Here is a 12,394-nt window from a genome sequence, read left to right on the forward strand (position 1 = left end):
GACCAGGGTGTTACTCAGGCCAAGCAGACAGTCCATTATCCTCTGCTTGCTCAGCATGTTCAGAACCCAGAGCAGCAGAGGAAACAGACATGCATGCCCTGCTCACCGTGGCTGTGCAACAGTCACATTTTCCTAAATGGCAAGTAGGCTCAAAACTATTAAAGGAATCAGGGTTAAACACCCACTTTATAAAACAAAATGTAACGAAAACATGCCTTAATTTTCAATTAATTCAAACCAATTGTATATTTCCATTACAAGCACATTTTGCAATGCTTGAACCTTAGAAAGAACAGCTTGACACAATGTGTGTGTATACACAGGGCTTGAAATTAACACTGACCATGCGCAATTGCTGTGGGTGCCCTTATCAATTGCCGCAATGCACCTGAAAATGTTTGTCTATTCTCGGACTATTGTGTGTATATTATATATATATATATAATATTATATATATATATATATATATATATATATATATATACACACACACACACACACACACACACATATATATGAAAAAATGAAGTGAAAAGGTTACAGTAACAAGCTAAAAAAAGTTTTTCTTTGTGAACTCCAATAAACCAGTGTTGTCTTTCGCCACACTCAAATCGTAATCTAAATCAAATTTACTGTCAACACAAACAGATTTTTATTGTTTGTTGCATCTTCTTTAACAGCTGCATCTACCATATCCTATATCTGCCTATCCTATATGTATTTAAGTGTGAGGATGATTTAATTGAGCAGCAACTTACCTAGTTACACGAAGAGCTGATCCCCTACCCTGATATCGACTAATTATTTATGAAATGGCAAGTAAAAAATGATTGTTCATTGAATGAATGACATCTGAAGTTAGTTTACTGTTATGAAATGTTTAACTTAGTACTATTTAACACAGAAGACATCGAGACAGAACAGCAACTACACTGACAGCAGCCAAACAGTCCACGACAACAATAAAAGGTACAAATAAGCCTATTTGAAATACAGACTTACAACTTGGGGACAAACTAGCTCACAAATCTGTTATGCTGGTTCTACCATATTCATTTGCATTTAAGACGCCCTCGAATTTAAACACTGCCCAAATTTACTACCCTCAATTTGATGAAAAATACTAAACACATCAAATAAATATGCATTTACTTAAATTCAAAAGATTATGGGATTTCTAATCATTACTCACAACCACTACAACAAATGTAATAATTTCTAAGCACGGTGTATAAACTTTTTTTTTTTTGCAAAAGGCAGTAAAATAAAAAAATAAAAATCAAATAGCAATATTAATAATAATAACTAGAGTTGCCAGCAACTTTACGGCTTCCAGTACAGTACCAAACACTTTAGCAAATAGTGCAATGCCATTTTTACATAGCAACCATGACCTTATATGCACGCTCTCAGGAGTTGTTAGCCAGTTTTACATTTAACCTTTAGGCAGGTTAAAGGTCACAAGCAATTTTTTATAGAGCATACATGGGTTACTATATGTGTTCCACAGTAACCATGGCCCTATCTGCACTCTACAAGGAGTTAGTAGCCAGTTTAAGTTGATGATGTCATCCAGTGTGGCCGCCATGTTTTTTATTGTAGCAACTTCCCTTGAACAAAGTTTAAAGACAACCACACTAGGATCATGTGTGCCAATTTTTGGTTCAATTGGACTAGCGGTTTCAGAGACAAAGTTTTTTTTTAAGCCAGTTTTGTATGTTGATGATGTAATCCAACATGGCCGCCATGTTTTTTTATTGTAGCAACTTACCTTTAATGCCCTTTAAAAGACAACCACACTACGAATGTGTGTGCCATCTGATTTGTTTCAATCAGACTAGCGGTTTGGGAGAAGATGATCTTTGTAGTTTGTGATTACGACGTCTGTACAGTGTGATTTTGACGTCATGCAGCATGGCTACCATACCACACAACCTATCAGCTTCTTACGAACACCAGTTAATCTTGGACTATCCATCAGCAACTATACCAACTTTCAACACCTGCAATAAGTGGTTTTCGAAAGAGAATTTTTATATTTAGGCAAACTGTTTTTTTTCAATCCAATATGGCAGCAAAACCATGTGACTTAAAACATATGTTCATTAGCATTTTCCATCTTCCCATAAGCATCTATCAACCTACCGAATCTGGCCTGGAAGACTAACAACAACTTAGAAATGATGTGTTAAGGATTAAGGCTACTAGGCTACCTGTAGTGACGTTGCCTGACTTCGAGCCGCCCACAGTTAAGAACAAGCCCTCAGCAGGACGAGGTCTGCGTCGTGGTGAAGTCACCGCCAGTTAGGTGAGACCGTGTCGTGGTGAGGCAACCTCAAAGACTGGGTGCACTGCACCCTCAGGGACATAGTCAGTAAAGATTGAATACATATAGAAAAGGTGTCCCCGTCCTCTGGGGGATCTGACATACGAAAAAGGGGTCCTCGTCTCTTGGGGGGGCCCTGTATTTAAAGAGAGGCTTGAGCACCTGAAGGAAGGAAGAAAAGGGAGAACTCTGGCTCGAGAGCTGCCCTCGATGAGGTGAATTATAGACTTCTAAAGCTGGGACTAGACGCACACCCAGAGAGCCTGAAATGAGAAGACAGCCTTGTGTTGAAGGGAGGGCTCCCCTCTGCTTCTGACACAGAATTTAACCAAGGGTTGGAGAAAGCGAGATCACTAACCCCCTAAAGAATGGACCACAACTCCCCGCTAAAGATTCCTATACATGTAGCCAAACAAAAAGAACCGCCAATGGATAAACCCTCCTCTCAGTGGAAAGGAGAGAAAAAACTTTTAGGGGGAAAACCTTTGGTTGTCCACACTCCGTACATACCTTCAATAGACGGTTGTGTAAATGACATCTCAGATGGGGACGAACATATGTATGATTCAACTGCTGATGAGGTCCTGCACATCATATTTTTAATTAGATGCTGGTAATCTTTGCTCTTGCTGCTGATGTGGCTGCCCCGATTCTGAATGAATGTGGTGTATGGAATTGCAGGGGAAGTCCTGCTCTGGAAACCAACGTAGACAGATGAGACATGAACCAGTGTCTGGATATAACGGTCCAGCTTGAATCGATGAACAGTAGGTCAGAATTCCAAATAGGTTTGCGTTCTGCGATATTTCTGCATGGAAGCATATGGGCATAGAGGAGAGTCCATTTTTGATAGCTGAATAAATTGACCTTGCTGAAGCTGATTCGTTTTGGAAATGTGCAGGAAGAGGACAAAGTGGGAATCCAAGATGCACGTCAGTCCACTGCAGCGAATACTCAGCATAGGAAAGCTGGCAATAGAAGGAGCTGCATATTCTGTGCATCTTAAAAAAACTAAAATGCAGCTAGACATATAGTTTCCATTGTTAGGTCACTAAATGTAGAGAAGCAACCTTGATAGAGAATTGAAATCAAATTGCTAGAATATCTGTAGAGAGGCAGGCGAGGAGAAGCAGTCGGAAAGCTCTTAGAGATTCTGTGTAGGAGGAAACGGACAGCTGGTATTGATAGGAGAGTTGGGGAGGTAATGGACATCAAGCAAAATTGGTATTGTATTCCTGACAGATAGGATTTGATTGTAGCTGGTACAAGACAGAGAGTCCTTTGTGTGTGCTATAAAAGCCATAATCCAGTCCTGGTTGAATGGGGTCAGATTAATCCTGTTTTGGGAGCAGAAAGTCAAATAGGTGGTCCAGCCGGTAGAATAAGGATCTGGTGGAAGGAGTGAGTGCTGCAGCCATGTATGCTTGCGCTGTATTGAGTAGTCCGCTGATAGCGGAGTTCAGTTGAAAATTAGCTGGTTGAACTGGGCTGTCATTGCTGGAGTTGGCTGAACTGTGGGGATCAGACCGTGAAATCTGGAAATCTGGAAAAGAGAAAGCGCATCAGCTGCATTATTATAAATGCCCGGTAGATGGCACGCTTGGATGAGAATTATTTGACGCTGAAATCCATGTTAACCACCGCAAAAATTGCATAATAAGAGGTGAACTGGAACAGCCTTTATTAATATGAACTGTAGATTTGTTATCGCAAAAGTATTGATTTCTTCGGCCAAAGATGACCTCACACATGTCCTGCTGCGACTATTTGGGATTGAGAAGAGCTGTGGATTTCAGATGCAGCAATAGGTTTTCAATTTCTAGTGGCCATGCACTAGAAAATCATTGATTGTTTAAAAGACCTCCAAAACCCTTGAATGAAGCGTCCGTAAATTAAGCCAGATCATCCGGTGCTGAAATTAAATCTTCCTAAAACATACAGGCCATTACAGTGCTGTATGAGAGTTGACCACATTTTAATGTTTTTCCTAGCTTCCTAGCTGTTGATGAAAGAGCAAGTAATCAAGATATAATTGTCCGACCCTGGGGGATAATGCGAATTGCAAAATTAAAATGACCCAGCAATGAGAGCAGTACGTGTTTCCTGATTGATTTATTGATCTGAAAGTTCTGAATAAGGGAACAGATGTTATCGGGTTTAGATACAAGGAGGCTGGCTTTGAACTTTTCTGTGTCCAGTATGATTCCTAGAAATTCCAGTGAATGAAGGGGGCCGATTTTTTTTTTCTTCTGAAAGCGGGATGCTAACCTCTGAAAATAAACTTTTAAGATTGGTTATCATTTCTGCTGGTGGATCTGAGGGACGAGACATGAAGAGAAAATCAGAGTAGGTGAAGCAGAAATGGAACATAATATGAATTGAGAAGTATCCAGCATAAAGCCTCCGAGAGAGTATCAAATATTTTGGTGCTGCTTTGGCAGTCGACAGTTAACTGCATAGAAAAATAGAATTCTTCTTCCCAGCATATCCTGAACAGGTGGCAAAGAGAAGGATGGACTGGCATTACTTTAAATGCATCAGAAATATCTGCTTTTGCTAACCAGGAGCCATGACCTGCCAATTTAATTGAATGAATTGCGTCCGATATGGTAACATACTGTAGAGAAAATTGATTGTGAGGAATGAGCGAGTTAATGCTACTAATACTTGATCCCCGTGATGATGATAAATCGATGAAGAGAATCTTTTTTCCTGATATTTTTTGAGTGGCGATGCTGATGGGGTTAATCCTGAATATTGGAAACAGGGGAGCTGCAATCCTGCTAAATCCTTTTTTAAACTTTTTGAATAAGAGAATATACTGTCTTGGGCTCCTGTGTAGCAGAATCGAGGTTTTTGCTTTGAAAGGAGGATGGAGGGGGTGAAACCCGTATTTTAGACCGTCAAGTAAATAGTTGACAAATATTTTATTTGGATGAACCAGAAGTTTCTGTTTCAATTTGGGAATATTAATAGGAGTGGAGACTGTGAGTGTTGAAGAAAGTCACTTTGGAGCTACTGGGCAGATGGCTTTTGAATGAGCATCCCCGCAGAAACTGCACAAATGAATACTTTTGCATTGGCTCTTTGAGCAGATACCAAAATTTAAATGATTGCATATTTGTTTTCCTCCTGTGTATGACTCTTCACCTGAATCTGTCTTCTCTTGTAGATTGGTCAGATGGGGCAGAAGAATGGATGGAGTTGGGAACAGAGATTCTATTAGAAAAATAAGGAGGAGTGATGCAGACTGCTGATCTGGAAGTTAATGCTATGGCAGCTTTAGGCAGAGAGAGGTTGAGTGGCCGGTGGAAGCGCAGAACCTGCATGCGTTGGCTCTGAGACTGCTGAAAATCCTGTTGAACAGGTCTAGGTCAGGTTTCGCCCAGAATCAATGATGTGGTTATCTGATGCCAATAGCTGTTGCTTTTGCTGAAAAGGATTTGTGATAGTCGAACATGGTCCCTCCATACTTGACAGACAGCTACACGACAGCTATAAGAATCCAGTTCTTGCCTGTGGTTTGGGTATACAGAATACAACACATCTCTAATATAGCGAAGGCAAGGACGAATTCCCCCAGGGTAAGATTCTTCAGTAATCTGGGGTCTCTGGATTTCAGTGTGACCGACAGTTTCCACAATCCACCAATATATGGTCCAGAAGAAAATAATATCAATAAGAAAAAAAATTAACATCCTTACCTTCAATTATGCTGCGCTGAATCTGCTAGGATATTGAGTGACGACAGGCAGTGGTTGAGACGATGGAACCATCTGCTTGTAGACCAGAGGCTCTATTGTAGGAACCTGGGTTGGTGTAAAACCAGAAGTGACTGTAGCTGTTGCAGCAGCTGCGATTATGCGAGAATACTGAAACTGCTCGATGGTGGACGCTCATTTATGCAATTGCTGAGTTTGGGGTTGACTGTGGATAAGGTATCCTCAAACTATTGCATGAATGCTTTTATTTCATTGAAAATGTGAGAATGTTCCTGTTGAGTTTCACTGGCTGAAGTGGCTGCCTGATGGCGTGATAACATGCTGGTAGTTGGAGCTGCTTACTCTGAGACTGTCTGCCTGTTGTCTGACCTGGGCCGCTGAACAGCTGAGTGCGGCTGGGGAGTTTTCTTGGGTGGATATACAGGTTCTGCTGAGATGGACTCACAGTGGAAAATGAAAAGGGATTCTAGCCTGGGATGCTCCCTGTTGGGATTACGCTGTCATTTTTGAGGACGGTCTACATGAGCTTGTTGAAAGTCCAGTCCTTAAAGTAAAGACGCTCAGAAGAGATCCTGAGTTCAGAGGTGTGGAATGGTATCCTGCTCGGAAGGCATTTGTTCGGATGTTGCAGAGATGCCTGATAGAGGGAAGAGTGGTGAGGTGATCAGCTCTTGGATTGACACTCTCGGAGATTGTTCTGATACAGACGTGAAGTTATCTTTGAAACCCTCTGAATCTGAGGAAGAGATGTGCGGTAATACTCCATCCTTTTTTTTACATATTTTTTTTTCTTAATTATTTATACAGAAAGAAACCGCTGAGTATTGCACAAGACAATGAGTGTGTAACACAGAACAAAACTTGTGGTCAACCTCAGTGAGAATTTAAAAAAATAAATAAATAAATAATAATAAAAAAAACCCACATCAGACGCTGCCGCTAGGTCCTTGGGAAAGCAGTGGCGCCAATAAAAACTACATCCCCCCAGGATACCAGGTCTTCATTTACTTGGATACCGCACTCAAAAAAAATCAACAGAAAAAAAAAATGTTGTCCATTCTCTGGTTAGCCCTGTTACCTTTACAGTCAAAGTAAGATAATTTCAAAGCTAGTGTCAGTAGTGACAGTCATTTGTTGAAGCATGAGACACAAAACAAAACTGAACCCACAACTTGTACCACCTGGCAGTGTGTCTGTGTATGTATGTATAAAAATAAAAAAAAGCCTATATAATCAAAGAAAACTGTTTTTTAGGTTATGGATTTGTTATCAATACTTATTATATTATACTTATTATACTACCTTATTATATTTCCTGTGTTGTGAGCTTGTAAGCTATTCCATGGTATTGTACTTGCATCTCAACAAGTTAATTGAGATGAATAATTACTGAATTTTTAACTGTTAACAAAAACATGCAGGCAGTAGTTTAGAAATCAGTGGTGAAGATTATTCTGATTGGTTAAACACATTCTCAATATGTTACAATTTAAGGGTGCTTAATCCTAAAATAGAAACATTTAGCAAATGAAATGGCAACTAACACTCCCACTGTCAATGGAATAATACAACAGAACCAGAAGAGTAACAAAGAAGTTAAACCAAAACTAAAACAGTATCTGTACCTGCAATGATTAGTTAAGTGGGATTTAAGGTGCCCTTCTACTGTGCGACGTGTACTCTTCCTTTTTGTTATCTCACATTAAGTCCAACTGGAAACAAAAGGCTTTAATGCTTAAAATTCCAGACCTGCAAATAGGTTTGTTTAGTATCCTGAACACTGACAAAGATAATCCCAGGCAGCATGGGTGACTAATTCAGAGTAGATAATCAATGAGGACTTCCACTGGCCACAATGACATTCATACCCTTAATCTTACAAATTACAGGGTGTGAGAAAGTGACTTTGGGGGGGGGGAGCAGAGGTGGAGAAAAGGTATTAGACACACACACACACACACACACACACACACAGAAGATAATATGCCGACCCTGAACCAGGGGCATGGGAGCTAGGGGCGCTGCTGCCCCCCGCTGGCTTGATGTACAGGGGTGCTGTCGAAAGCTGGTGCAATGATAATTTCATGACATTTATGAGCTGCGTGTGCTGTGCACTGCGCCTTTTTACATTGCTTTGGAACACAAACAATAACCGTCCAATCAGTGCAGACTGTCAACATTGGAGTGATATTTCATTTTATTATATGGTTCCAATCTTGCAATAGTGGGTTTACAGTTGGAAGGCATTAGATGCGAGTGTATAATACAGTACAACGGTACTTTTTAAAGAAGTTGAAAGTAGAACAACAAAAGCTGAAAACATTATTAAACTCGTTTACCAGTGTCAGTTGCAGGGTCAGAGTGATCGTTTTCTGCCCGGTTCATTTTACAAAACCTGAACCAGACAGCTAAGTGATATATATTAAAGCTCTTTTCAGCACTCAGTGGGTTTTGTTTTTAATTTTGTAAAATTAACAATATTTTCTTCTTTAAAAAAAAAACAGACGTCAATTAAAGTGTCACAGCCATTTTTTTCTAATTAATCTTTAATTAGTTTTTTTTTTTTTGTACTATTTTAGTGGGATAAACCATCTTAGTTGCTTTGCAGAACTTAATACAAGAACATTAAATATTGCCCCAGGTATTTGTGAAAGTGTGCAGAACAATTCGTCCCTTACTTGCAAATAGGATGAAACTGCAATCAGGGAAATGTGAAGAAGCTAAAAGGGCCAATCTGCATCTCTGACAATAAGGGAAATGTGAAGAAGCTAAAGGGCAAATATACTTTCCTAGTGTGCAAAAATGGTGAAGTGGGCACTTACACCTTTTTTGCATTAACATGTGCTTGAACTAATAACACAAAAAAAGGTTAAGTACTTCTTGTTTACAAAATCCTTAAACCAGCATGGTAGCCTCTGACATGGCGAAGCAAGATGACCCCTAATGTAAATTTAACTTGTTTAATACACGAGTATTTTTAAAGAAAGATTTGTAGCAAAATTAGGACTGTTTAAGTTTTTATATTATATAGTTCATTTTGCTTAAAGCATTTGTTTTAATTCATAATGGCAATGCCTTTAAACAAATGCATATAGTATTGCATTTTTATGGACTTTATTAAAATAATTTGTTCTCATAATCTGCTTTATTTTTTGCAGAAAGTGAAAATGTAAAGCAGTTTGCAGAGTCAGGATGTAAATAATCATGTCTGGGATAGCCAGTGAAAGTGATGGGACAAGCAGGCAGGAATGTGTTCTTGCAGGTATAGAAAAAAGAAACAGGAAAACTTGCTAAACATAAGGTAAGAGGCCTAGAACAGTGGAAAGGAAATATTAGGAAGCATCTGAGGAATTCTGGATAGAGTTATGTAACGTTAAAGGGTAATGCTGCTCCTGAAAGTAAAAATAAATCTGAAAAATAACACTTTATTAAGCAGGAGAGGGAGACCATGTTTCATGACTGCTGGAAGTTAGGGGATTATCAGCATCAGAGATTTCATTGCAAGGCATGTCAACAACTAAAGAAAAGAACCACTGTGATTATAAGAAAATATACCTTTGCCACCAAGGGGGAAATTGCGTCTGTGTGCTGAACACTACCTGGTGCAAGTAAAGCAAAAGTGAAGAATAACACTGAAAGTTTTCCAACAATGCCATCATATTAATGCAGAATGAAGTCATCACTTGTCAACAGACTTCTCTTGACAAAATGTACAGGCTGTACAAGGAAACGTGCAACTGACAGAAGAGAGGAACCATGGAAATTCTGAATGCATAGGAAGAGTTTCAGAGTACAATCTTACATTTGTCATACCAAAGAAAGATCAATCTGAGCTCTGCAACTGGTGGGAAGTAGTGAAAGATCAATATGAATTCCATCTGTGATGCAAAGAAAACGCAAGAGCAGAAAAGGCAACGTACAAGGAGAAAGCTAAAAACAATGCAGCAAGTACACTATGTGCCTCTTAATAATGTCAGCCTTCTCTTCTATAAGATAAGATTAAACTGTGTATAACAAAGGTGCATCTGAGCGACATTGTTACATGAGGCCACAAGAGAAGCATGTGAAATTATCAGTTGTCTTTATGAATATATTACTAATGTTTTGCCAGATGAAGTCACAGAAGTGAGTATGTTCAGCAACTCCTGTGGTGGCCAAAATCAAAATCAGTTATTTGCTGCAATGCTGTAACAAATCTTTTTGGCAGGATTCAACTTTCTTGAGAAAGTCCACACACAGATAGAAGTTGACAGCATGCATTCTGCAATAGAAAATGCAGCTAACAAATTGAAATACATCCACATGAATAGCACAGCGTGACTAGAAGAAAGTAGCAAATCACTTGATAAGCAACAATAAAAGATGCTGATGGGAATAGTTTATCCTGGATGAAAAAAAAAGGCTTTGCTACGTCAAAGACAACTCTGGCAAAATATCCTTCAAGTATGACAATCTACAAGTGTTCTGGAAATCCCCACAGTTTTCCACAGGGATCTCAAATGGTCAGTGTCTGCATCAGAATGAAACATGTTAGTGTAATCTGAGAATTACTGAATTGCACAAGCTTACAAAATAAAAATCAGATTTCCCGCCCCCCCCCCAAAGTTTTATAGCCATCACAATACAGTTTAATTTTGCAATCTGTTTAAACAAATAATAAAATTGCTAGAATCGTATAAATCAATGTCTTTAAAAGCAGGCATCGGTTATTTGTTATACACACTTTGGAACAAAGGATTGTTTAGGTTGTATTGCCATGTTTTCAAAAAGACATTGTGCTGCTGCAATTTCTTTACTTTCAATATTAACATTACAAAGATATCCTAATCAGAGGAATGCGCAGCAAGGTTATTTTTAGAAGCATAGAAACAATCCTTTACAGAGCAGCAGACTCCACTGTGACCATTAGCAGCACAAACAAAGACAAAATAAAACTGACCACAAATGCAAAAAGTGAAACAGAAAAAAAATAAAAAGGGACAGTGTGGATTGTAAAAAAAATAGTTTTGCACTGCACCATACTGCTAGTTATTTTGTATGCAAGTTCCAAACTTTTTTTTTTCCCCCCAGGTTTTCCGAAAGCAGAATCTCAGCAATTGTGCCCTATTAGCACGTGAGGTCCGAATTGTGAATTTTTAGTTGTTTGTGGAACAAATGTTCATGAGATCTGGATTCGTTAATTTTAGTTCTTTCTGACTTCACAATACATTTAAAAACCTAAACAATTCTTAATACTTTTCTGGCTATACCCTTTTCCTTTCCTCAATACCCCCCCCCCCCCCCCCCCCCAACATAAGAGTCATAGCTGAGATTCAAAACAAGCACAACATGATTTTCAGATACATCTTTTTTGGCTGTGACAACACCGAATTACAATAGAGAGAAACTGTCCTTTTGTTTTACAGCAGTGATCGTAGCAAACAAACAATTCCCCAATGTAATTTCACACCACACATATCCGTTCACTATACAAGTCTCAAATGTGTAGCTTTGAAAGAAATCTATGTGTAACCAAATGTATTGCTTAAAATGATGATATCTGGCACTAGTTTAAATAAATCTGTTTGCAGTCCTTGCTTTTAGACTGGCTTACACTTTAATCCTCATTTCACATGGAGACCGAAATTATCCTCACCCCTTTAGGTTCCTTTCGCCTGTCAGTAATCAGCCAGCTGCTTCCCCTAATGACAGCATGCCTTGTCGGCAGTAAGATGCTTGACCCTGAAGACACTGCTGAGGTTGAATGCCCTAGGAAGTGCAAGTGTAACACATTTCCTGGCAAGCACATTGAGAACTTCATTTTACTTCATGTAATACCAGATGTCACGGGTACCCTGGGTTTCTGTCTAAAGTGCACATCTGAGACCTACATAGTGAATACAAGTGCATGGCAGGTATGACTGATGGAAGTATTGTGCTAGCAGTAGCATATCATGTAAAGCAACCCCTCGAACCCCGCGGTTTACCTGGCTGTTGATGTTGGCTTTGTTTTGAAGAAGCACAGACACCAGGTCTTTGTGCCCTCGATCACAGGCCCAATGCAGCAATGCTCTCCCCTGCAAGACAGGGGAAATACAACATTAACAGTATCCAGTTTCACAAAACACTAGGGAAACTGACAAACTCGGTCTTCAGTTTTAGCAAAATGTTGCTTTAATGGGAACTTTGTTCTACATTTACACTTTGGGTCAATTGTGTACAAACTCTTTAAAATGTAGGACTTCATGACACCTGTCTGAATCATTTCTGAGCTGCAGTATATCAATCAGGATTAGGAAGGTCAGATACAGAAGTTAGTAAGCATTTTTTATATGTTAAGATAAAGGCAATTCTATAGATATTTGTA

General features: G+C 39.2%; 1 protein-coding gene across 1 annotated transcript in view; it reads right to left on the minus strand.

The window, feature by feature from the left end:
- The window catches only part of acbd6 (acyl-CoA binding domain containing 6), a 94,811-nt gene that overhangs the window by 35,483 nt on the left and 46,934 nt on the right, over positions 1 to 12,394 (minus strand). The window contains exon 6 of the mRNA XM_041278409.1: positions 12,015 to 12,104. Coding sequence (XP_041134343.1) covers positions 12,015 to 12,104 — 90 coding nt within the window. The remainder of the gene's footprint in view (positions 1 to 12,014; positions 12,105 to 12,394) is intronic.

This window comes from Polyodon spathula, chromosome 18 (genome assembly GCF_017654505.1).
Source record: "Polyodon spathula isolate WHYD16114869_AA chromosome 18, ASM1765450v1, whole genome shotgun sequence".
Classification (NCBI taxonomy): Eukaryota; Metazoa; Chordata; class Actinopteri; order Acipenseriformes; family Polyodontidae; genus Polyodon; species Polyodon spathula.